General features: G+C 40.0%; 2 protein-coding genes across 2 annotated transcripts; one reads left to right on the forward strand and one right to left on the reverse strand.

Moving 5' to 3' along the window:
- Positions 1 to 541: 541 nt before the first annotated feature.
- Positions 542 to 3474, forward strand: LOC105207310 (extensin-1-like). The gene is made up of 3 exons (XM_039446381.1): positions 542 to 593; positions 1961 to 2301; positions 2767 to 3474. The coding sequence occupies exons 1-3, from the start codon at positions 542 to 544 to the stop codon at positions 3472 to 3474; spliced, it is 1101 nt and encodes a 366-aa protein (XP_039302315.1).
- A 6357-nt stretch (positions 3475 to 9831) lies between these two features.
- On the reverse strand, positions 9832 to 10206 carry LOC105206573 (piggyBac transposable element-derived protein 4-like). Its single transcript, XM_011176060.2, has one exon. It carries the CDS (start codon positions 10204 to 10206, stop codon positions 9832 to 9834), a length of 375 nt encoding a protein of 124 aa, XP_011174362.2.
- Between the last annotated feature and the right edge of the window lie 14008 nt (positions 10207 to 24214).

Raw genomic sequence — 24214 nt, forward strand, 5'->3', positions numbered from 1 at the left:
AAGAGTATTTTTAAATTCCTTGATTTTTTAAAAATAATAATTTATATTAAATAATTTATAACAGTTTAAAAATTATATATAACAATTTAAAATTTTAATATTTTATATGAAAAAGAATCTCATCCGCGGGGATAGAACTTGGGATCCCATGCGTACTAGTCAAAGTCCTTACGGCCCATGCTACGTCGCAAACTTGACACTCGTTCGTCTACAATTTCATTAAAATCGGTGAGATTATTGTCGCGGACTCTCATTAGTAGTGATACGGCACTGTCCCCGCGAAAAGCTGAAACGCGCTCGTAACGGGCAGCGCGACGGAGAGCCTCCGAACGGACGAATAGAGCAAGAAGGATAGGGCGAGTAGCCTAGCATTCGCGTGCCGCCACGTGCCGCATTGGCCCGCATTTCGTGCGTGACCGTGTCTAATGAGTGTCTAGTGAGATATACAGAAAGTGAAAGGTCGTGGCGAGCGACAAGAAGAGAGAGAGAGAGAGAGAGAGAGAGAGAGAGAGAGAGAGAGAGTGAGTGAGCAGAAGAAGAAATGGAAAAAAGTAAATCAAAAGCGCCAATTCGTAAGACGCCGACGAGGAAAGGTAAGTAGATTTTAGATTTTTTTTTCTCATTTTACAAACGCGTTGACCGTTTCCCAGTCTACCGGTCAATGTAAGCACGTGGCAAGATAGAAACGACCGGCATTCGATGAATTTTGTTCACAAGCGACAAGGAACACGGTGCTATGCGTGATGGTTTTTTTCTAGCCGTTCATGTATTCCTTGTCATTTGAGAACAAAAATCATCGAGCGCCGGTCGATTCTATCTTGCCACGTGCTGACATTATCTACGTTTACACAGGCCGATTTACGCCGAATTTATAACATCGGTTTTATGTTACTAGGCAATCATAAGTATTCTTTTGAAGAATGGAAAGACTGTGATTGGCCAGTTTTATAATACTGATGTCATAATTTTGATATAAAACAGGTAGTGTGAACGTAGTCATGCAGACGGAAAAAGTCGACAATTACCAAGAATAAAAATAAATTTATTTGTTTAATCTCAGCTTTTGAGAGGGCCCCTTTTTCAAATATGTTCTGGCAACTCTGAGATGTCATCCCCAAGGAGTGAGCAAAAATTGAAATAAAGGGCCCTGTTGGAAGCCAAGATATAAATAAATTAATTTTTAAATTGAGCGAATTTTTCATTTTGTAAATAAATTTATTTACAATATATCTTGACTTCCATGAGAACCCTTTTTTTCAAATTGTGCACACTCCTTCAGGATGACATGTGAGAGTTGTCAGTACAATTTCAAGAAGAGGTTCCTCCCAGAAGCCAACTAACAAAAAAATTTATTTCTAACAGGTTGAAAAAGTCGTTCAATTTTGAAATAAATTTATTTACATCTTGACTTCCATGAGAACCCTTTTTTTCAAATTGTGCACACTCCTTCAGGATTATCAGGAAAATTGTAAGGAAAGAACCCTCTCAGAAGCCGAGATATAAATAAATTATTGTCAAAGACAGCGATTTTTCATCTATATTTGAAAAAAATTTGTTTATAACTCGGTTTTTGAGAGGGCCTCTATTTTAATATTTTACTGATAACTTTGTGATGTCATTCCGAAGAAGTGTGCAAAATTTGAAATAAAGGGTTCTTTTGGCAGCCGAGATATAAAAAAATTTATTTTAAATTTCAGCGACTTTTTCACCTTGGAAATAAATAAATTTTTTTGTAACTCGACTTCTGAGAGGTCCCTCTTGTTTAAATGTTACTGGTAACTCTCTGATGTCATACCGAAGGAGTTTGCAAAATGTAATATAAAGGATCCTGGAAGCCAAGATATAAATAAATTTATTTTAAAATTGATTGACTTTTCGTGTATCTCTGAAATTTAAATTTGTTTTTTATTTTTTTTAAATTTTAAATTTTTGTTTTAATATTATTTTATTTGTATTGCAGCAAAGAGTGAAGGCGGTTTCCAAGTAATTTGGACGGCTGGATGTGGTGGCTGTGCTGACACAAGCACATCCACCACATCCAAAAAACGTGTGTCGGCAGAATCACCGCCTCCAACACAACAGCCTTCACTACCACCGCCTCTACCACCAACGCCTCCACCACCAACGCCGCCGCCGCCGCCGCCGCCGCCATCACCGCCACCAATAGTTTTAGCGGAAATACCGCGATATCTGAGAAGCGGCCAGTGTATGCCGGCGCCATACATGGAATACGCGCAGATGCACAGTTTCGGATATCGTGCACCGCGACCACGACTACCGCCACCGCCAGTAACGCATAAGGTAACACGATAAAAAAAATAAAAATAATTATACACACGCACTCAGCGGGAGAGAGGGAGAAAGATATGTGCGTGTGTGTGTGTGTGTGTGTGTTTGTGTGTGTGCGTGTGTGTGTGCGTGCACGTGCGTACACACACACACACACACACACACACACAGAGAGAGAGAGAGAGAGAGAGAGAGAGAGAGAGAGAGAGAGACCGATATATAAATTAGGGTGGTCCTTATAATGCTTCTTTTTGCAGCAAATGAAGAATATGTTGCGGCGCGCGGTGCAGCAAGCGAAAAAAAAGGTAATTATATGCAACCTAATAAAAAAAATACAGAAATTGTAAAAAGTTTAAAATGTTTGTTCCTAACTTTGCAGGATATTTTGGCGCGGCAGAAATTAAAAACGGAAATCTTCCGCAGGCTACTCAGGTGTACAATCTTCCGCCGGCCACTTAAGTGTACAATCCTCCGCAGGCCACTCAGGTGTATAACCCTTCGCCGGCTGCCCAAGTGTACAATCCTCCGCAGCCCACTCAGGTGTACAACACTCCGCGGGCGACTCAAGTGTACAATCCTCCGCAGGCCACTCAGGTGTACAACCCTTCACCGGCGATTCAAGTGTACAATCCTCCGCAGGCCACTCAGTTGTACAACCCTTCGCTGGCTGCCCAAGTGTACAATCCTCCGCAGCCCACTCAGGTCTACAACCCTCCGCCGGCCGCCCAAGTGCACAATCCTCCGCAGCCCACTCAGGAGTACAACACTCCGCGGGCGATTCAAGTGTACAATCCTCCGCAGGCCACTCAGGTGTACAATCCTTCGCCGGCGATTCAAGTGTACAATCCTCCGCAGGCCATTCAGTTGTATAACCCTTTGCCGATTGCCCAAGTGTACAATCCTCCGCAGCCCACTCAGGTCTACAACCCTCCACCCGCCACCCAAGTATACAATTCTCAGCAAGCCACTCAGGTCTACAACCCTCCACCCGCCACCCAAGTATACACTCCTCCGCAAGCCACTCAGGTCTACAACCCTCCACCAGCCACTCAAGTGTCCAATCCTCCGCAGGTCGCTGAGGTCTATAACCCTCCGTCGGCCTCCCAAGTGTACAATCTTCCGACAGCTACCCAAGTGTACAATCCTCCGCAACCCACTGAGGAGTACAATCCTCCTATAGTATAATTACCGTTCAAAATTTTTATTTTAACCAAATTTTTATTTTATTTTAAAAGGAAATTATTTAAAATAACAAAAATTATATTATTAGACTTAAGATCTCATCTACAGACTGAAAATGTTTATGATAACATTCAATTTTTTATGCAATGTACTTGCTTGTTTGCTCCAGTTATATTAAATTACATTAAATTTTGCTGCGTATTTTTAACAATGGAGATGTATCAATTTTCTTATTTTCATAGATTCATGTACGTCAATCTTTCCTTCTTATAAACATTGCATTGAAAAAAAAACTTGGTGATAGCTACCAAATTATTATGTAATTATTATTTTATGTTTGATATAGATTTTATGTTTGATAAGATTTTATGTAAGATCTTATGTTTGAAGATTTCTTTATAATTAATAAAATGTTTCAGAAAAATATATTCTACATGTACTTTATTTTTGTATCTTTTTTTTATGTAAATAACTACTATAAAGAGGATACTGTTTTTTCTTTGGACTACTTTTATAAATAAATATAATACTTTTTTGATATTTTTATATTTATTAATATTTATATAACGTTATCTATTTTAAAAATAATTAAATACTTTAAAAATTATTTTTATTTTTACAACATAAATCTTTTCCTTTATATAATTATATAAATTCAAAATTTATTAAAATAAAAAATATAAAAATGAATGTACGCTCAGATGTGTAGATTATTTTTAAATATACTTTACATACGCACACTCTCTCTGTCTCGGATAAGATGAAACTAAAAAAAATAGAAAAAGTATATTCAAATAATTTTTTCAATATAAAGAATTCCATAAATACATGTGTAAAATTTATATTATACATATATATATATTTGTATATAATTATAATTATAATTCGTATAACACGAATGACGAATTGAGGTAGATCTCCAATTCTAGATAAAAATCTAAATATACAAAATATAAAATTTTTACATAGTGACATTTCTTTTGAACATATAGCTGACAAGCAAGCAGGAGAGCGCTACGTTACCGAGCACACTCAAATATATCATCCGATTTTGCCCTTCGACTTCTGCGCCATCTGTGAAAAAACCTATCAATTACTATTAGGCTCCATATTGCTCTGTTTATGACTGTTCAGTTTCGCTGAGCGAAATATGCATGTGGTAAAAGCACATTAGCGTATCTTTTTTGTTAGGCGTTCAATCGTAATTTCGCAAGGTCAGTGTTATTCGTGCATGTTTTCTGAAGGGTGCTCTACTATCATTTTGTACGCACGAGCTACACAACTTCTGTATTAAGGTAAAGTTAACCTCAGGTGACGGCTATACGAATGCATTTTTAATGATTTATTAAATTTTTGTTCGATTTTCTTGTAAAATTGACTTCAGCACCCTTTCATTTTACGCGTATTTCAATTCTAAAAAAAGTTTTTGTGATTCTGTAAAGCCAATCCAAAGATATTTAATGCACTGTAAATGTCGGTAATTCGCGGTACTTTAGCATCCTCTTAAATCCATTTTAATCCGATCTGATAGTCAAGTAAATAATTAATTTACTCCTGTTTATTTATTACATTACACACGCTCGCGCAAACACACAATCACATACGCACACGCGCGCACACACACACACAAATCATTTCCGACATTTTACTTGGCTACAAGACAATAATTAATATATTTAATGTTTTTAACAAATACACGACAAAAGCACAGCAGCATTATCTTTTTTTTATTATCGTCATGTTGCTCTTATGTTGTTAAAAATGATTGATAAAGCAAAATGTTTTCCACGAATAGAAGTCATTTTGTTGGCAACAGAATAAGCAACAGTTGCTCTCCGTTTGCTTTGAATCTGCTGACATAAAATGTCTCAAATTTGCTCTCATGTTGTTGAATATGTAGGACTATGCGTTACGTTTTCAGCAAATACACAGCAACTAGTCAAAAATTCATGCTCAGCATTAAGTTGCCTGATTTTGCAAAACATACATGGCTATTAGGGTACGATTAAAAAGTGAAATGACAATAACGATTGATGAAACTATGCAATTTTGGCAAATATGTGAACATGGTTACAACAAATGCAGGGTAACTTTGAAAAATCATGACCTTTTTAAAAATTATCATAGAAAACTAATTAAAAAAAGAAATCAAAGTTAATTATATTTTCATTGAAAATGTTCCATTGGTTTGGGTTCATAATTTAATGACAATTTTGCAATATGAATAATACTTTTTTTAATGAAATAACATGATATAAAATTAGCAGATAATATGGGACTTTTATTAAATATAGTTTCAGTTCTGAATTTAATGAATTTCAATACGAATTTAGTGTTGAAAAGTAAAAATTAGAACTTTATATTTACATATTTCTTTAAACTATACAGGGTATTCTAAAATTAATGATAAATATTTTAAGGACAAATTGTTTGTAAGATTTTAAGACGAAAATTCTAATATTAAAATGTCGGAGCTAGAAAAATTTAAAAATGGGAAGAGTTTAAAGATTATGAATAACAGGGCTAGAATTTCGCATGTTCAGAAATGGCAATGTGTTTCCTTGGACGAAATGCTTTTAATAATAATATATTAGGAGTATAAACAAGTTTCCGCCGTTTCACAAAAACTGGCGCCACTAGTATGTTATGGTTGAAATTGTCTGTTGTAAAACATTATATCGTAAGGTTGAACATCTGACAACAACATAACTTTAAAATATTAACGATTGTGTATCAGCATCATATATCTTTTTTCGTGCAAAAATGTCGAGTTTTGAGCGGAATAAGCGTCATTTGCGGGAGCTTTTGATTTACTTTTTTAATTAGAAGAAATCTGCAGCCGAGGCGCATCGATTGCTTGTAGAAGCATATGGTGAGGCTGCCTTAAGTGAGAGAAGTTGCCGTGAGTGGTTTCACAAGTTTAAGAACGGTGAATTTGACGTCGAAGACAAAAAACGTAGCGGAAGGCCGAAAGTGTACGAAGACGCGGAATTGGAAACATTATTAGATGAAGATTCGTGCCAAACGCAAGAAGCACTTGCACTTACATTAGGAGTGACTCAACCAGCAATTTCACATTGCTTAAAATCATTGGGAATGATTCAAAAACAAGAAAACTGGGTTCCATATGAACTGAAGCCGAAAAACGTTGAACGCCGATTTTTCACATGTGAAATGCTGCTTGCCAGGCATAAACGAAAGGGTTTTTTGCATCGTATAGTGACTGGTGATGAAAATGGATCCACTACGATAACCCAAAGAAGAAGAAATCATGGGGACCACCTGGCTATGCTTCAACATTGACAGCCAAGCCGAACATTCATGGAAAAAACTCATGTTGTGTATTTGGTGGGATCAACTTGGTGTCGTGTATTATGAGTTGCTCAAACCGAATGAAACCATTACTGGGGCTCTCTACCGAACACAATTGATGAGATTGAGCCGAGTACTCAAGGAAAAACGTGCCCACTACTTCTCCAGACACGACAAAGTTATTCTTCTGCATGATAATGCTCGTCCACATGTTGCGGCGCCGGTCAAAACCTACCTGGAAACACTCAATTGGGAAGTTTTACCCCGCCGTATTCACCAGACATTGTTCCTTCTGATTACTACCTGTTTCGATCGATGGCGCATGGCCTGTCTGAGCAACACTTCACATCATATAAAGATACAAAAAATTGGGTCGATTTGTGGATAGCTTCAAAATATGAAGCATTCTTCCGACGCGATATCTGTATTCTGCCAGAAAGATGGGAAAAAGTAGTGGCTAGCGATGGATAATACTTCGAATAAAACATTAGGTACCGTTCTTTCATAATAAATGCCCAATTTTTGATAAAAAACGGCGGAAACTTATTTATACTCCTAATAATTATTGTAAAAAACGCAATGAGAGTTTTATTAAGAAACTCATTTTGTTTATCTATAATAAATTTAATATAAAATCAGATCAATAATATTTGAACATAATAATTTAATAATTAATTATGTCGAAATTGATGTGTCAAATATTGAAATTGTCAAATCATCAATTATTATTATTTATTTGGTACATACGATAAAAGTCTTTATTGGTACATAATCTAATAAAAAAGTTACTCTTTATAGACGGATCACAATCAGGAATATAGTGAGACGTATATCTTAAAAGAATCGACCAATTTAAACAATGAAACAAACAGTTTAGATTTGGAAGACAGTCAACCACACACACACACGCACACTTGTTTACACTCAAACAACACAATCAGATAATCAGCCAATACTCGAATCCGCTTTATTAAAGATAAAAAATTTAGAAAGTCAACTCAAAGAAGCAAATGGAAAACTTGAAATTGCCAACAAGGTTGTTTGCAGAGTTAATAAAACAAACAAAAATCTACAGCAACGTATAAGAAAAGTGAAAAACTTAAGATCACGTATTGAAAAAAGTTTGTTAAAATCTCCAGAGATATTACATAAAGTTTTTAATAATGATCAAATAAATGGCTAAAAAATGATTCTTCTAAACGCGGAATATATAGATGGTCTGATGAAACAATCAAGAAAGCAATTTGAATAAAATTTTCTTGTACTGCAAGCGGCTATAAAGAACTTTTAAAACAAAAGATTCCTCTGCCATCACCACGTACAGTCGTGAGCTAAAAGGTTGCAACACATTTTTTCTTCGATGGTTTTTGGAATGTAAACTTGCTCATCGAACGGCGAACGTAATTGGTTCTTACCTGCGAATCCAACCAATTATGTTTGCCGATCGATGAGCAAGTCTACATTCCAAAAACCATCGAAGAAAGTGTGTTGCAACCTTTTAGCTCACGACTGTACACTTAGACAAAGTATGGAAACACTTAATTTTCATCCGGGAATTTGTGATGACATGTTTGAGGCATTGAAAGAAAAAGTATTACACTTTCAAGATGATAGAGACGAGGATTGCATGTTGGCTCTTGATGAAATGAGTCTTGCACCGGGCGAACAACATGATATATCAACTAATTTTCTTATTGAAAGTACTACCATTCCTAATAGTTGCAGTAAATTAAATTCCTTTATTGACTAATTATATAAATCAGAATATCAAATATTAATATTACATATTAATATTAATATTACATTTAATCTCGATACTTTCTTTAAGGTGACATTATCAATATATTTGTGTATATTTTTTAAGTTTTTTCTATTGCATTATTTAATTAGGAAAAATCACACAAGCAACGCATGGATTAGTATTTATTCTAGCTGGTATATTTTCACGTTGGAAACAAATTGTATCATATTATTATACTTCTCATGGATACGATGGTGCACAATTAAAACCTATTATTCAAGAAATAATTGTAAAGGCTGAATCTATAAATTTGTATGTACATATAGTGTCACATCAGACATGGGGACAATCAACCGAGCAATGTGGAAATCTTTTTCGAATATTTCTGCTGGTAAATATTCAAAAATTAGAAATCCTGTCTCTCATTCAATAGATGATAAACGTAAATTATTTTTTTTTTTGCCAATGCTCCACATCTCCTAAAAAATCTTTGGACAGCTTTAATCAATAATAAAGTTGTAACGATACGTCCCTCCACCGTCCGCACGCCTCCGTTCCGTCCACCGAATGACGAACACCGAGCCACTGAACTGAATACATACAGGAAAGAGCCGTGGCCGGAAAAAAGCGGTCAGAGAGAGAGGGTTACGTTGTGTTAGTTGTCTCTTTCTGTCATAGGCCTCTTTTTTTAGCGGTACAAGCATCGTTAAAAGTATGCTGATGAGTTCAGAGAACGATTCAGAGGCACTTTAAGAGGTTTGATTAACCCTTATGTGCACAACCGGATACCCGGGTATCCACCGCGCCATACTTTTGCGTATAACTTCATGAAAAATTGAAATATCGATTTTTCCGTCTAGGAATGCCTCGTTGAACTCTTTGAGAATATGAAACGACTGAAAAAAAATTTTTTTTCGAATTTTTTTAACCTAAATTACATGGTTTTATGACACATACACGTTGGGCACAACCGGGTACCCGGGTATCCACTAGGTGTAAAATTATGTTTTCGCTCAGAAATTAATTAATAACATTGATTAATATTTTATTTAGGTAATGGTAGTTTATAAATAAACAACAAATATAATTTTCATGCACTGCAAACCTTTATTGAACTTTACTGTGCGCAATCGATACATTTTACAATTGATATACAATGTTCATCGCAGACTGGTTTTTCGCACACTGCACAACTCTTTCGTGTCTTCCTGCGTCGTTTTACTGTCTCCTTATAGCAGACGTGACACGAACCAGTAGTTTTCTTGCGGCCAGTACTGTCACGTGGCTGGTTTTGGATAGCAGGAACCTCAGAAGGGGTAAGCTGTAGACCGACGATGCTCTCGATAGCGAGTTTTGAAATGGCGCATCACTTGAGGATTCCCAGCGCGATCTTCAATGAATGGCTTTGCCAGTTCTTCACTCAGTTGCCGCAAGAAAATACGTTGATTCGTCTTTTTATCGATCATCTTGTTGTTTTCGTAGTAGATAACGTATGCAGCAAGAGCTCCTATATCCACAACGTTGAAGAACAAAGCAAGTGGCCATCTTGCCGTTTGTCTATGAGTTGTGTATCTCGTTACCATCTGGTCCATAGTATCCACCCCACTTTTGTACATATTATAAAAAGTGATCATGCGAGGCTTCTTTTTTTCGTCATCATTTATAGCAGCATCGTTGTGCATTGTCGAAAGTAAGATTACATCCTTATTTTTTTTTTTGAACATAGGAGCAAAGGGTTACTTTTTCGTGGAAGCCAAACAATGAAGAGTACTGTGGTCGGGATTTCAGGGAAGTCATCTGTTTCGGAATGTATGGCTTGTTTTTGCGAAGAGTACCTACTACAGATATTTGCCACGAAAACAAATGCTTGGCAAGTGGTAATGATGTAAAAAAATTGTCCATTGTTATATTTCTACCACTTCCTATGTAAGGTGCTGCTAGTTGTTTGACTCTCTCACCTTGATTTTTGTCTCGGGCATTACCTGTTTTTCCTGAATAAATAATTCCTTGTAGTGGGTACGCATTTTCGGCATCGCAGATCCACCATATTTTCATGCCACACTTGGCTTGGACGGGATGTATTGCGTAAATTTTGTATGGCCTCGAAAAGGATACAGCTGTTCGTCAATTGTCAAATTTGCAGTCGGCTTGTACATTTTACTCAAATTTGAATTCAAAATATTCCAAACATCACTGATGGGAGCAAGTTTATCTATTTCTGATCGTGCTACGCGTGTATTGACGTCATCAAATCTAATAAATTTCAGTATCAAGCGAAATCTATTTATGCCCATTACCGCTCGATAAAGTGGGTAAGACGTGCTTTTCCACATTTCTGTTGTGTGATCAGTGTTCGAATTGTTAACGCCAGAGCAAATCAAGATACCGAAAAACCACCATGCGACCACGCGGCGATACGCGCGCCGACCGTGGCGTTCCACAACGCTCCCACTCCGGCTTGGCGGACCAAGCGCGCGGATTGGCTCGCCCAACCGCGCGTTCGGATATATAAGCCGGCAGTGGGAACGCACAGGCAGATCCGTCCGACTACCCGACCTGTCCAGTGACCGAGCATTCTCGATCGCTCCCTGAAGACGAGCATTCTCGTCGCTCTCCTGCTCCTCGACGGGCATTTCCGTCGCTATCCTTGGCCGAGTATTCTCGACCAGTCGACTCCGATATCCTCGACGAGCATTCTCGTCACTATCACCGGCCGAGCATTCTCGACCAATCGCCATCGTCCTCGAATACCTTCGTTGTCGCACCGACACTTGGCCGCATTTTTGTAACCTAGTCATCGGCAGGGCATCCGCGCCCTGTCGATCGAGTGCTCATTTGCGCAGGGCGCGCTCGGGCGAAGCGCGGAGACGAACGCACCGGCACTTGCACGACCGCGCTAACCAATCCAGTCACGCTCTGCGACTCCCCGACCGTACGGGCAAACAACCCGCGTAACCGACTTACCCGTATTTCGTAAAGTCATTTTAGTTTCTGTTAATAAGTTCTTATATCCAATTAAGTATCGTGAACGCACTTTTAGTCACCGCGTTCGCGCGTTAATTCCGTTGCGTATCAGCCATTGTTTTGGGCACTTGCGAGCCGTTCTTTCTCTTTTCCATTTGCTCTGTCTGTTCTATTTTACGCTCTAATTATTTTGTTAGCGATCTTATTCGCAATCTCAGCGACTCGCTTGATTCGTAATATCATCTCGATATCGACGGTTTACTTTGTTAGCGACACTATGTTACTGTACTTTATTTTGCAATAAACCAATTTATATTTTTCCAACTAAATCACTGGGTATGATCAGTTCGAACATCTGCCCAACCGACGAACCTTATCCGGACCGATCCCGAACTTCCCGCACCGCACCGTTCACACCGGGGGAAATCGCGTACCGTTACAAAGTAATTACATTCCCAGATTAATTACAAAAATCTAATAAATTATCTTCATGTACTGTTGAATTTTCTCATCAAATGGAATTAGTAGATATACAAGAGCATTTGTTTTTTAAACTTGCACCAAAATTAAATAAAACTGTCATTAACCTAACAAACTTTAATAAGATGAAAGTTAATAAAGCAAACAATATGATAAATAGAGATGTTAGCAGTGCATTAAATTTTCTAGGAGAAGAAAAAAAGATAAATAATTATAAAACGACGGCTTTATTTATAAAAATTGTCTCAAAATGGTTTACATTAATTACTTTGTAACGAACCGCCTTCCGACCCCCCCCCCTCGGACCGCCGAACCGTCCGAACCGTCCAATCGAACATTCGCCGGACGGCAATTAACGGCGCATAGCGCCTAATAAATACTCTGATAACGGAGCAAATACACGATCGCTCCCGCGCTCGCATCTCCGCGCGCACGCGCTCTCGTTCCCGCGCTGTCCGCAGCCACGCTCTGTGCGCGTGTCCCGAAACGGAAGACCCGAGATCGAGTGGCGGGGATGCTGCCGCCGGACCGCTCCGCCGTGACACGTCGCGTATCCCTGCGCCTCGATCCTCGGATATATAAGGCGACGTTCGCCGGAGGCGAGAACCTTGTCCGCTCCTGGCCGGCCTACCGACCAGAAGCTCCCCAGGTCGTGACCGAGATCGAGCGCCTCGGTCTCTGCTGAGACACTCGCAGCCGACTCCGCTCCCCATTCCGCTTCCACCTTCCGACCCGCTGCCTGGGCTCAAGTGAAACATGATACTTGACAGCGCGATCCTCTCCGCCGCCCAAGCTCTACGCTGCCTCGCGTAAGGGGGTACGGTGCTCCGTGCCTAACCAAGCGCACTTGGCGTGAGGTAGTGATCTCGACAGCGGTATTAACCGCTTCGCGACGGTCCGCGCGAAATACCGACACCGACCGCACGGATCCATGCGTGTGTACGCGCCCCGTCTTACCGCACCACGCACCGCGTTGCGCACCGGTTTCACGGCCCTCATAACAAGACCGCCCGGCTTCCGGAAAAATATCGCGACAGCGTTCCACGAAACGCATCTCGGGTAGCAGGTGCGTCATGTAAATAAGTTTGTACATAGATTTTCGTGCTTTTGTCCGCAAAATATCGTCCGTCCGCGCGTTAGACTAAGTTCCGCGATTTGTCACCGACCGATCGTGTCATTGCACGTTTGTTATAACTGCACCGCCGACCGTATTATAAGAGACCTGTATATTTTCACGAGACGTATGCTAGCCTCGCCGCATTCACAATAAACGCTGTTTTATCACATCAACCAAAACGCCTTCTAATCTCTTCAGGCGACCTTTCGCGCCCGTTCCCGCACCGTCGACCGTCCGTGCGCGAAGTACGGTCGTTACAACTTCACAAAGTCCATTAGTTGCATTAGGAAAAAAATTAGGAGATGAAAAATCGGAAAATAAATTTAACGAAATAATAGAGTTTTTAGAATTTGTTCGTGATTTATTTTATGATATAGAAATTGGTAAAAAAAAGATCTTAAACCATTACAGACTGGTATCATACTAACAACACAATTATTTATAGATCTTACAAAATATTTAATTAACGAACGAGGATATTTGTATGTATTAGGTAGTCGATTCACACAAGATTGTATCGAGAATTTATTTTCTAATATCAGAAAAAAATGTTTCGTTCCAAATGCATTACAATGTACATTTTAAGTGTTTTTCAATATTTTCAAGAATTAAATAATACAAATTATAAGCAAGATGATGGTACTTTAATCGCTGATTTTTTGAAACGTCCTAAAAGAGATAAAAGTAAAGTAGTTGGACGGATTCCTGTAATTTCTCTTAGAGCTAAAGATAGAATTATTAATTTGAATAATTTTGAAATGATTTCTTTTTATAATGTATGTCGTTATGTTATATCTAGAATTTGTAAGCTAAATAAAGTGTGCAATGATTGCATAAATTCTGCAGGATCTAAAAATTTGTATTCCAATATAAAATTGTGGGGTTAGCACAATAAATGGATAGGTCGATTTGAAAAGAAACTATGAAAAGGTAATATAAAGAACAAACTTTTAATTTTTCTATGACACATACAAAGGAGACGTGTGTATGAGAGTATGTATATGTAAGCAAGTGTGTGTGTGTGTGTGTGTGTGTGTGCGTGCGTGCGTGCGTGCGTGCGTGCGTGCGTGTGTGTGTGTGTGTGTGTGTGTGTGTGTGTGTATGTGTGTGTGAGTATAAGTGTGTATGTGTAACTGTGAGTGCGTGTTATCTCAGGCAATGCCTGGTGTGAATGTTTTATCGTGTGCAGTATCGCCTGTAGGTCGTCCTTCGAACAGACGCCGACTGCGAGTTGCCCGACTCCTCTCTAGTCTTGGTCGTCCTGGGGTCGGCGGGCAGGATGTCGGTGTCGGAGGGTCAATATTCGACTCGTCACTGACCACGAGGTTGGGAGTGGCCTGACTGAGCGACGACAGCGTCTGGATCGCCACGCCCTTTCCTTTAGGTGTGCGAGGGTCTATCGTCTTCCACGGTTTTGTAGGCAAAGTGATAGAGATGAGCCTCCAAGGTAGCGGAGCAGAGCGAAGCTCCGACTTGTCCTCACTTGGTCGCTGGGCTGGTGGTTGCAACCGGATGGGGAGATCTCTTGCTCGATTTAGGCGTTTTCTCGGCAGAGTTAGCAGGCTCTGCCTGGGCCGCCGACTCCTGGGCTTGGAGCCGGTCGATTGAGAGTACAAGGTACTCGACAAAAGGTTACTTCAGATGCCGTGTGCCCTAAAAGCTCACTCTGTGAGAGCAAAAGGCTGCTGGGCTTGGTTCCGCCCGCGCTTATATCTCCTTGGTGGATGCTTTTTAATTACAAGAAAGCGTCCGCGCTCGGCTGCGTCGCCGCCCCGCGACTGTAGCGCGCACTAGCGTTTGGCAAGCGCGCGCCCGCGAGTGTACGCAATAGTGGCGCTTAATGGAACGGCTGCCACAAAATATTTCAAGTTTGTACACTTGAAATGTTACAAAAAAAAAAAAAATACTTTGTTTTTTATAAATAACGAAACGTTTAATTTTTTTTTTTTTAATGGAAGTAATTATTTGTAGATATATTCCTTATTTAAAAAACACATTAAACTGTGACTTAGTAAAGTTTTTCACTCAGAAAATGTCTCATATCCGATCCCTAGTAGCACAAAATATTGGTTCAATATTGAGAAATAATGTAAACCTAATATTCTACATTGGGTGTGAATTGATTTTCAGTATTGATCCAATATTGCAGAGTATGATATCGACTCTTATTTAACCAATATTGGAGTTGCAATATCGGTCCAATATTGAAAAATCATGCCAACCTAATATTATCTATTGGATGTCAATTGATTTTCAATATTGGTCGAATATTGCAAAGTATGATATCGACCCTTATTTAACCAATATTGAAAAAAAAAAACGATATTATATATTGATCGTGCATTGGGTTTTCAACATTGGTCCAATATTAGAAGGTTGACACTTTAACCAATATTAGTCAAATTTTTTTTTTAACCCAAGCAGTCAACTATTTAAGTCGCGACTTTGGTGAACGTTGCTTGACCTGTGTGATTGCTGCGAACTAATCTCTTGTGATGAACTGTGAACACTTTGTGCTGATACGTGTATATAACTGGTAGATCAGGTCAATATACGTTATCAAAAAAATGGAATATGTATAATTAAAGCACATTATTTATATAAACAAATATAAAATTATAGTTTTTTACTTATTTCACAAATGCGGAATAATATCTGAAATAACTTCTCTGTTATTTGTTTGAGTAAGAATGCAATTAGAAAATATATGTCAATATAACACAAATTAAATTAAATATAAAAAATTTTTATAAAATAAAATTTTTTTAAACAATTGAAAAGTATTGTTTGCTCATTAGAATGTAGATTGAGGTTTCTTCTTTCGTTTAGTGATAATATTATAACAATACAATTACTCGTAACATTGGCAGCACATTAATATTTTTTTAAAAAACAATATTCGCTTTTGATTGGCAAATATTGGCCAATGCACTTCTAATGCAAGTGCAATATTGTACAATTGTTGATTCGTAATATTGTCAGTACATTACCGTTTCTTTAATAAACAATATTCGCTTTACATTTGTAACATTACGCCCCTCCACCGTGCCGCCACTCCAGACCGACCAACCGTCGGACGCACCGCCGCCGAGCACGTGCACCTTACGTAAGTCCCACGCGCGTACGCTCGGCTTACGTAAGACCACCACATGCTACCGCGCGCGAGCGGCGCGCCACGCGCCACGTTCCGAAAGCGCTCCCACTCTAGTCGGCCCGTCCGCGCGAGCTGATTGGTGCGTCCAGCCGCGTGGAACGGTATATAAGCCGACAGTGGACAACGTACGAGAGATTCTTCCGAACAACCGATCTCCCCGGATCATCTCCAGCGCTGGGCATACTCGGCGCCTCCTAGCTCGGGGATTTTCGAGCACCTCGAACGGGCATACTCGTTCCTGCCTTCCCGCGACGGGTATAACCGTCGTCCCCGAGGCCAGGTATGCTCGGCCGCTCCGATCCGCTCCGACGCGCGATGGGCATTCTCGTCGCGCGGCCAATCAGACCGTTCAGCCGGACGACGGGTATTCTCGTACGTCCGGTCAGGTCCAATCCGCATCCGTTACACCGTGCAGCGGGAATTCTCACCGCACGGCTTGTCCGTTCCGTTCAGCCAGACGACGGGCATTCTCGTCGTCCGGCTATTCCGACCAGACCGTTCCGAGTGTCCCCGGGAATTCTCGGGGACTGTCCGCGCCGACACCGTTCCTGTGTCCGCCTACCGTACCTCGCGGGGAGTTTTCCCCGCGAGGTGAGGCCGCCCAGGCCGACACCGGCGACGACCCTCGTGCAGCGCGAAAACTGTCCGTCGCGCCGCGAGCCGTCGCATCCGAGACTGTAACCGGTCAACCGCACGGGCCAATCACGCCCCGAGCACGGCATTAGAGTTGGCCGCCGCGCCACCACTCTAAATACGGATACCATACGCGTAGAGCGTAAGCCGAATCCGTCCGTATATCGCACGACGCACCCAAGTACGTCCGTTTCTAAACTATCCGTGTCCGTTCCCTAACACTAAGCGATACCGCGAATTATATTTTTCTTGTCCGCGATTGTTAACCGAGCAACCTCGATTGCTACCTCCGAGCGCAGAGCGCATAGTCACTGTCCGTCCGTTTCCGGAATTTCTAAAGTCCGTTCCGTTTAGATATTAAGTACTCGTCAGTCGTTTACCTAGCTGTCGAGACCGTCTCTTCTAAGGGTTTAGATATTAAATACCGCGCGAATACATTGTGACCGTTCTCTTGATTTCACGCAGGCCGACGACCGCGCAATTGAGTGCCGTAATACTATTCGTAGAGCTCAGTATCCTCCGATAACGATATCGGGACTGCATACTTTATTTTGTATTAAAGCATAGCAAAATATATTTAACTCTTTCTTTCACTACCAAACCACGGCGTTATCATTTGATACGAACCCGGACATCCGGCGAGCACATCCGAGCAACCGATCCTGAACCTAAATCCCGTAACCAACACCGAGAAACGACCAGCGTTACACATTGGCAAATCTTAGCCAATGCACCTCCAATGTAAATGTAATATTGTTTATTAATTGGCGAGCAATATTACAAGTACATGTGCAATTGATCCTATGACCAATATTGGCTCTTTATTGGAAAATATTGGCCAATGTACTTCCAACATAACCAATGTTTCGCCAATGTTAACCAATGTAAAGCCAATGTACTGTGCTACTAGGGATGTGACACACTAAAAAATTGTCATGATTTATTTAATAAAATAATGATATATTTTATCAGATTTTGAATTAGAACTTCAAGCAAAAATAAAATGTTAAAAAAACCAATATTTAATAGTAAAACTATGGCGATGCACTCTATTATTAAATAATATGTGTTATTATTGAATATTCTATTACATTAAATTCTGTCATATTATTAATATAACTTTGTTTCTATTATTAAGTTTTATTATTAAGTTTTATTATTAAATTTTTATTATTAATTAAATATTGTATACTATTATCATTAAATATTTAATGTATGCTTCACACATAGAAATTGATCTCCAGTGGATGTCCGTCGCCCTTCCATAGCTCCATGGGACGTCTATCTCCATGATGGAAGTCAGATGGACGTCCATTAGAAGTGTCACGTCCGCGACGTTGCGGGTATACATTTTTTCGACACCGGTATAAAACAGACGGGCAAGCCGGCATTCGCTAACAAATCTAACTGTCAAGTCGCATCCTGTTCTTAACATTTTCCAGCGCCGGATATTCGCGGCAGAATGATCTGCACGCACGGCCAGTAAGTCATAAAATCATAGACTAATGTCTATTTAACATTTCCCAGCGCCGGATAGTCGCGGCAGAGCGATCTGCACGCACGGCCAGTAAGTCGTAAAACCATATTTAACATTTTCCAGTGACGGAAGGTTGATAGAGGAAAACTGCGCCTACGACACTCGAAAAGTAATAAAATCTCAATCCAACATTTTCCAGCGCCGGATGGTCGCGGCGGAGAAGTCCGCTCGCACGGCACTTGAAAGACACCGCGACAGAGAAATCTGTCGCGAGACCGTTAAAGTCATAAAATCGTGAACTGACATTTCCCTGACATTTCTCAGTGCCGGATGGTCGCGGCGGAGAAGTCCGCTCGCACGGCACTTGAACTTGAGTTATCTCATTTAAGAAATCTGAGTGGTGGTTGCATCAGCAGCAACCCCCACTAAGGGTACCGACTTGCCGCGCTTTTCTCAGAGCTTTGTCTCAAAAATCGTATAAATAGAGATGCAGCCCGCGACGCAGGGCAGTTCGAACTCGAGAGTAGAGATCAGGGCTAGTGTAGCCAGGACGGTTTCGTGTCGCAATTGTAGCGACCGAGTTCCCCTGAGCTACTAGTTCGCGCTAATCCAAACGAGTCACTCTAATTCCAATCCTAATTCTAATTCGAATTCAAACTCTAACTCAAATCCTAAATCGAGACACATCCTAATTCCAATTCTAATTCTAATTCTAAGTCTAACTCTAAATCCACCGCTATTTTTACTGTAAGCTTAATTTCAATGTAATCGTAGTTTAAATTGTGCTTTATATCGTAGTAATAAAAGGGTAGTCCATACACAAATGCTTTTCGCTTAATTTCCACGCTTAACCTCCTCCGCTTCCATGCATGCAACACTGCGACGCGAGTGTAGTGCATAAACAGAAGCATCACGATCGAGGCCCGAGGACAGCCGGACAGCCGGAAGAACGAGGACGATCATCACCTGACCAGAGCGGCCACCAAGGCATAGGCAACAGTTCCAACAGCAACCGCTATACTAAAGCTAAGTCGCAACGTCCAACAAAGCATGTCACATAACGCGTACTTCTCAATCCAAGCCCCTGGAACGATTCCGACGCCACCATACTCGCGCTCTCGCGGCACCCCTTCTAAAGTTATAAAACTCCCCTCACTAGGCCATCGGTCGCGGAAAATCGGGCCCGTCCGCCGGTAAATCCGGCCACGCGATCCGCTCCTGGGCTGTGGAGCCCCCGAAGCTTAGGCTTCGAAACAGCCAGTTTCGCCGAAACGCGCGTATTCCGCTCAACGGCGACCGCGCTCGGTCGGGACGTGACAGAAGTCCATGAAACCTCCATAGCTCCATGGGATTTTACTTCCATCATGGAAGTTAGATGGACGTCCATTAGAAATCCATGAAACCTCCATAGTTCCATGGAATTTTACTTCCATCATGGAAGTCAAATAGATCTCCATTAGACATCCATCCAACCTCCATAGTTCCATGGGATTTTATTTTCATCATAGCAGTCAGATGGACATCCATTAGACATCCATTCAACTTCCATAGCTCCATGGGATTTTACTTCCATCATGGAAGTCAGATAAATCTCCATTAGACATCCATCCAACCTCCATAGCTCCATGGGGTTTTATTTTCATCATAGCAGTCAGATGGACATCCATTAGACATCCATTCAACTTCCATAGCTCCATGGGATTTTACTTCCATCATGGAAGTCAGATAAATCTCCATTAGACATCCATCCAACCTCCATAGCTCCATGGGATTTTATTTCCATCATAGAAGTCAGATGGACGTCCATTAGAAGTCCATTAAACCTCTATAGCTTCATAGGATTTTACTTCCATCATGGAAGTCAGATGGACGTCCATTAGAAGTCCATAAAATTTCTATAGCTTCATCAGATTTTACTTTTATCATAGAAGTCAGATAGATTCCGTAAAGCGTATAATGCGCATGACGTTATCCTTGTTGATCACCAGAAGTTAAACAAGGATAAAATGTTATATTACGTATAGTCGTGAGCTAAAAGGTAGCAACACATTTTTTTTGATGGTAGATGGTTTGATGCTTAATTGGTTGGATCCACAGGTAAGAACCAATGACGTTCTCCGTTTGATGAGCAAGTCTACATTTCAAAAACAATCGAAGAAAATATGTTGCAACTTTTAGCTCACGACAATACATCATGCGCTCTTTTTACGGAATTTGATTATTATCTCTTTATCAAAACAATTATGCAACTAATTTGTTTATAACAATTATAACAACTATGACAATTAAAAAAGCGCCATATATATTTTTTTAGTAATTTTTCTCGGTGAATCGATTGCGCAATCAGTTCTCCTCTACAGTCAGTTTTAACAATTTGTTTATAATAATTAATTGCAAAATTAACTTTGGCAACGGGCTTTTTACGTCATTAATGTTTTTTCATGCTTCGATACTATTTCTAATTGTTGTTTTTTGACTGATTTGGCTATGAGCAGAAACAGGTTTTAATTATTTATATAATTTATATTAAAAATATCTAAAGCTAAATAAACAAAAGGTTAATAAGAGTGTTCGCGCGATACCCAAGACGCCAGTTTCTTCTTGTTCAAATCAGCTTTACTTCAAATATAACTTTTTATTAACAATCTCACAAGTGTACGTTTAGCTCAGTGTTAAGATACTAGGTTATCGTTCCGAAGATCTTAGGTTCGAATCCCGCCGGCGCCGATGCGTTTCAAAAATTTATAAAATAATACGACGTAATTGTAATTAGTGAATTAAAATGTTATATGTGAAACAGCAAATACAGATTAAGCTATAAAAATAATAAAATTTGTTTAAAAAAAATTTTTTTTACCGTCCATGAGACGTCCACTGAAGGTCTGAACCTCCACGGTACACGTCCATTAATAATCTAAATAACGTCTGCTGAGACTCTATAAAGCCTTTACTAATAATCAACGTGACGTCGGTTTGTCATCCACTAAGGCTCTATGAACCCTTTATTAATAATCCACGTAACGTCTAATGGACATCCGTTGTTAACGTCTAATGGACGTCCAATGGACGTGCCCAATGCGGAACTGTGGATGCCTAGTGGCCGTCCATTGGATTCCATGGGACGTCCACTGGAAGGTCCGAACTTCCACGGCAGACGTCCATTAGACGTCCATTGGAGGTTTTAGTTCTATGTGGGTTTTTTATAATATTAAAACAAATTTTGTAGTTTTTAATAATTCTATACAAAATATATCCTTTTTCTCTATTTCTTTCATCCCACCATGCCAAAAAGTACGAACAACACGAATAAGCCTAATGATATACTTCAAGCATGACTACAACAGTATCCATAAGAATTTATTGATTCCGCCATTTTGCTTCAGAGCCAATGAAAAATGAGACAACATTGGCCAGACTCTTACTTCTAGGGATACTAAAAATATCCAAGCGGCTACCCTATTTGTGGTAGACGATGCTTAACTTCTACAACTGCTGCGAATTGGATTCTTTTTGATGATCTGTGAACATGTTATACTAATATGTTTATATAATTGATAGATTAGCTAAATATATATTATTGAAAAGATGAATCGTGTATAATTAAAGTATATTATTTATATAAATATTGTTACGATTCGATACTTTCCGATAGGATCGACTTTCTGCACTCGCGCTCTCGTACACTCCAATAACACACGCGCGGTCATGAAATACAAAGGCAAACTTAGAAAACGTAGACCTTTAATTCATAATGTGACACTTAATCCAAAGACAAGATATTAACCATGATACAAAGACAAGGGTATGCTCTTGCGCACGTTAAATCACGTGACAGACGAGCGATCAATCAGAATTGTCACCAAGTTACGTCATCGTTTCGCGATACATTTGAATGTATTATTTAGTATACTTACAGTGCCCTTTGTAATATTTTAATTTTTTGAAATGTTTATTTGAAAAATAAAATAAAATGAATATTAAAAAAAATATATTTAAGAATATAATGCAAAACAGCATTGTGAACGATAAGAAATGTTTTATTATATTTAAATTAAATCAATATAAGAAAGAAATAGTAGATTCGAAAATATTGGTGTAAAAAAATTGAAAAAATATATTTAAGGTAGAGAAAATGATAGAGATGTGTAAATTAATGCATTATATTTTATTGTTAGTAAATTTTACAAATTTTTTTTTTCTTATTTTTACCTCTGTTTTGTTCGCATATTTGCCTATTCATTACACAAACACGAATGTTCATGTACGAACAAGGCACAGAATTACGAGGTAATTTCTGCGGTTGTATTTTTTGTTCTACAATTGTCGCCAATTCGTTAAAAATAAATTTGTTTTTACGAAGTTGGGATCCATGATATTTTTCAAATTCGACATTTATTATTCGCGTTGCCATTAACAAAATTTCCGACGGGTACATGCATTTTCTGCAAGAAATGAACTGAATCCAATCTACATCGCTTCCAATTGGCATCTCGAAAGTTGTGATGTCTAAATTACAATATTTCGATTTAAATCGATAGGCAATACGAGGGCGGTCGTTGCCATAAGTACTTAGCCTCACCGCCCGATGGTGCCAGTATCGCAAGAGAGATTTACTATCGTGTAGTACATTCTCGTAGACAGCTACTGTCAAAATTTCAGTCGAATCGGACTCGTAGTTTTGTTTTGACCGCGTGTGGAAGCGGGCGTGTCCGCGGATTTTAGAAAAATGGAAAAAGAGTAATGTCGGTCGGTGATTCGATTCTTGCTTTTGGAAGGGAAATCGCGCAGCGAAATCAAAGAGCGCTTGGATGCTGTGTACGGTGACTTTTCTCCTTCGATGGCGACCGTCAAAAATTGGTTAACGAGTTTCAACTTGGTCGCACGTCGGTTTTTGATGAGGCAAGTGCCCCAAAAATGGCTACCACGGAGGATAACGTGACAAAAATCCACGATCTCGTATTAGCAGACCGCCGATTAAAGGTGCAAGAGATAGCTGAAACAGTAAGCATCTCAAAAGACCGCGTGGGTCATATCCTGCATGAAATTTTGGGCATGAGAAAGCTGTCGGCGCGATGGGTGCCGCGTTTGCTCACTCCGGACAACAAGCGCAACCGTGAGACCACTTCAGAGTAGTGTTTGACGCTGTTTAAGCGCAATCCGAAGGAGTTTCTGCGTCGTTTCGTGACCGTCGACGAAACATGGATCCACTGGTACACACCAGAAACCAAGGAATAGTCGAAACGGTGAACTTCACCCGGCGAACGTGCTCCGAAGAAGGCGAAGACTGTCCTATCGGCCGGAAAGGTGATGGCCACCGTTTTCTGGGATTTACAAGGTGTGATCTACATCGACTACCTGGAGAAGGGCAAAACGGTCACAGGGCTCTATGCCGAATTATTGGGCCGATTCGACGCCGAATTGCAGAAAAAACGGCCCCATTTGACGAAGAAAAAAGTGCTCTTCCACCATGACAACGCACCGGCTCACACCTCCGCCGTCGCCACGGCCAAATTGGTCAAATTGCACTACGAACTGCTGCCCCATCCACCGTATTCTCCAGATTTGGCCCCGTGCGACTTTTTTTTGTTTCCAAACTGGAAAAAGTCGCCGAGCAGAAATTTGAATCGAATGAGGAGGTCATCGCCGCCACGGAGGCCTACTTTGCAGATCTCGAGAAAATGTATTTTTCAGATGGGTTAAAGAAGTTGGAGCATTGCTGGGTCAAATGTATCGAGCTAAAAGGAGACTATGTTGAGAAATAAATCGCCGCTTTTCCAAAATTTTCGTTTTTCTTTTGTAGGCTCAGTACTTATCGGACTGCCTTCGTATAACCATGTATTTTAACCCCTCATCTTCAATAGTATC

The sequence above is a fragment of the Solenopsis invicta genome, chromosome 2 (assembly GCF_016802725.1).
Source record: "Solenopsis invicta isolate M01_SB chromosome 2, UNIL_Sinv_3.0, whole genome shotgun sequence".
Taxonomy (NCBI): domain Eukaryota; kingdom Metazoa; phylum Arthropoda; class Insecta; order Hymenoptera; family Formicidae; genus Solenopsis; species Solenopsis invicta.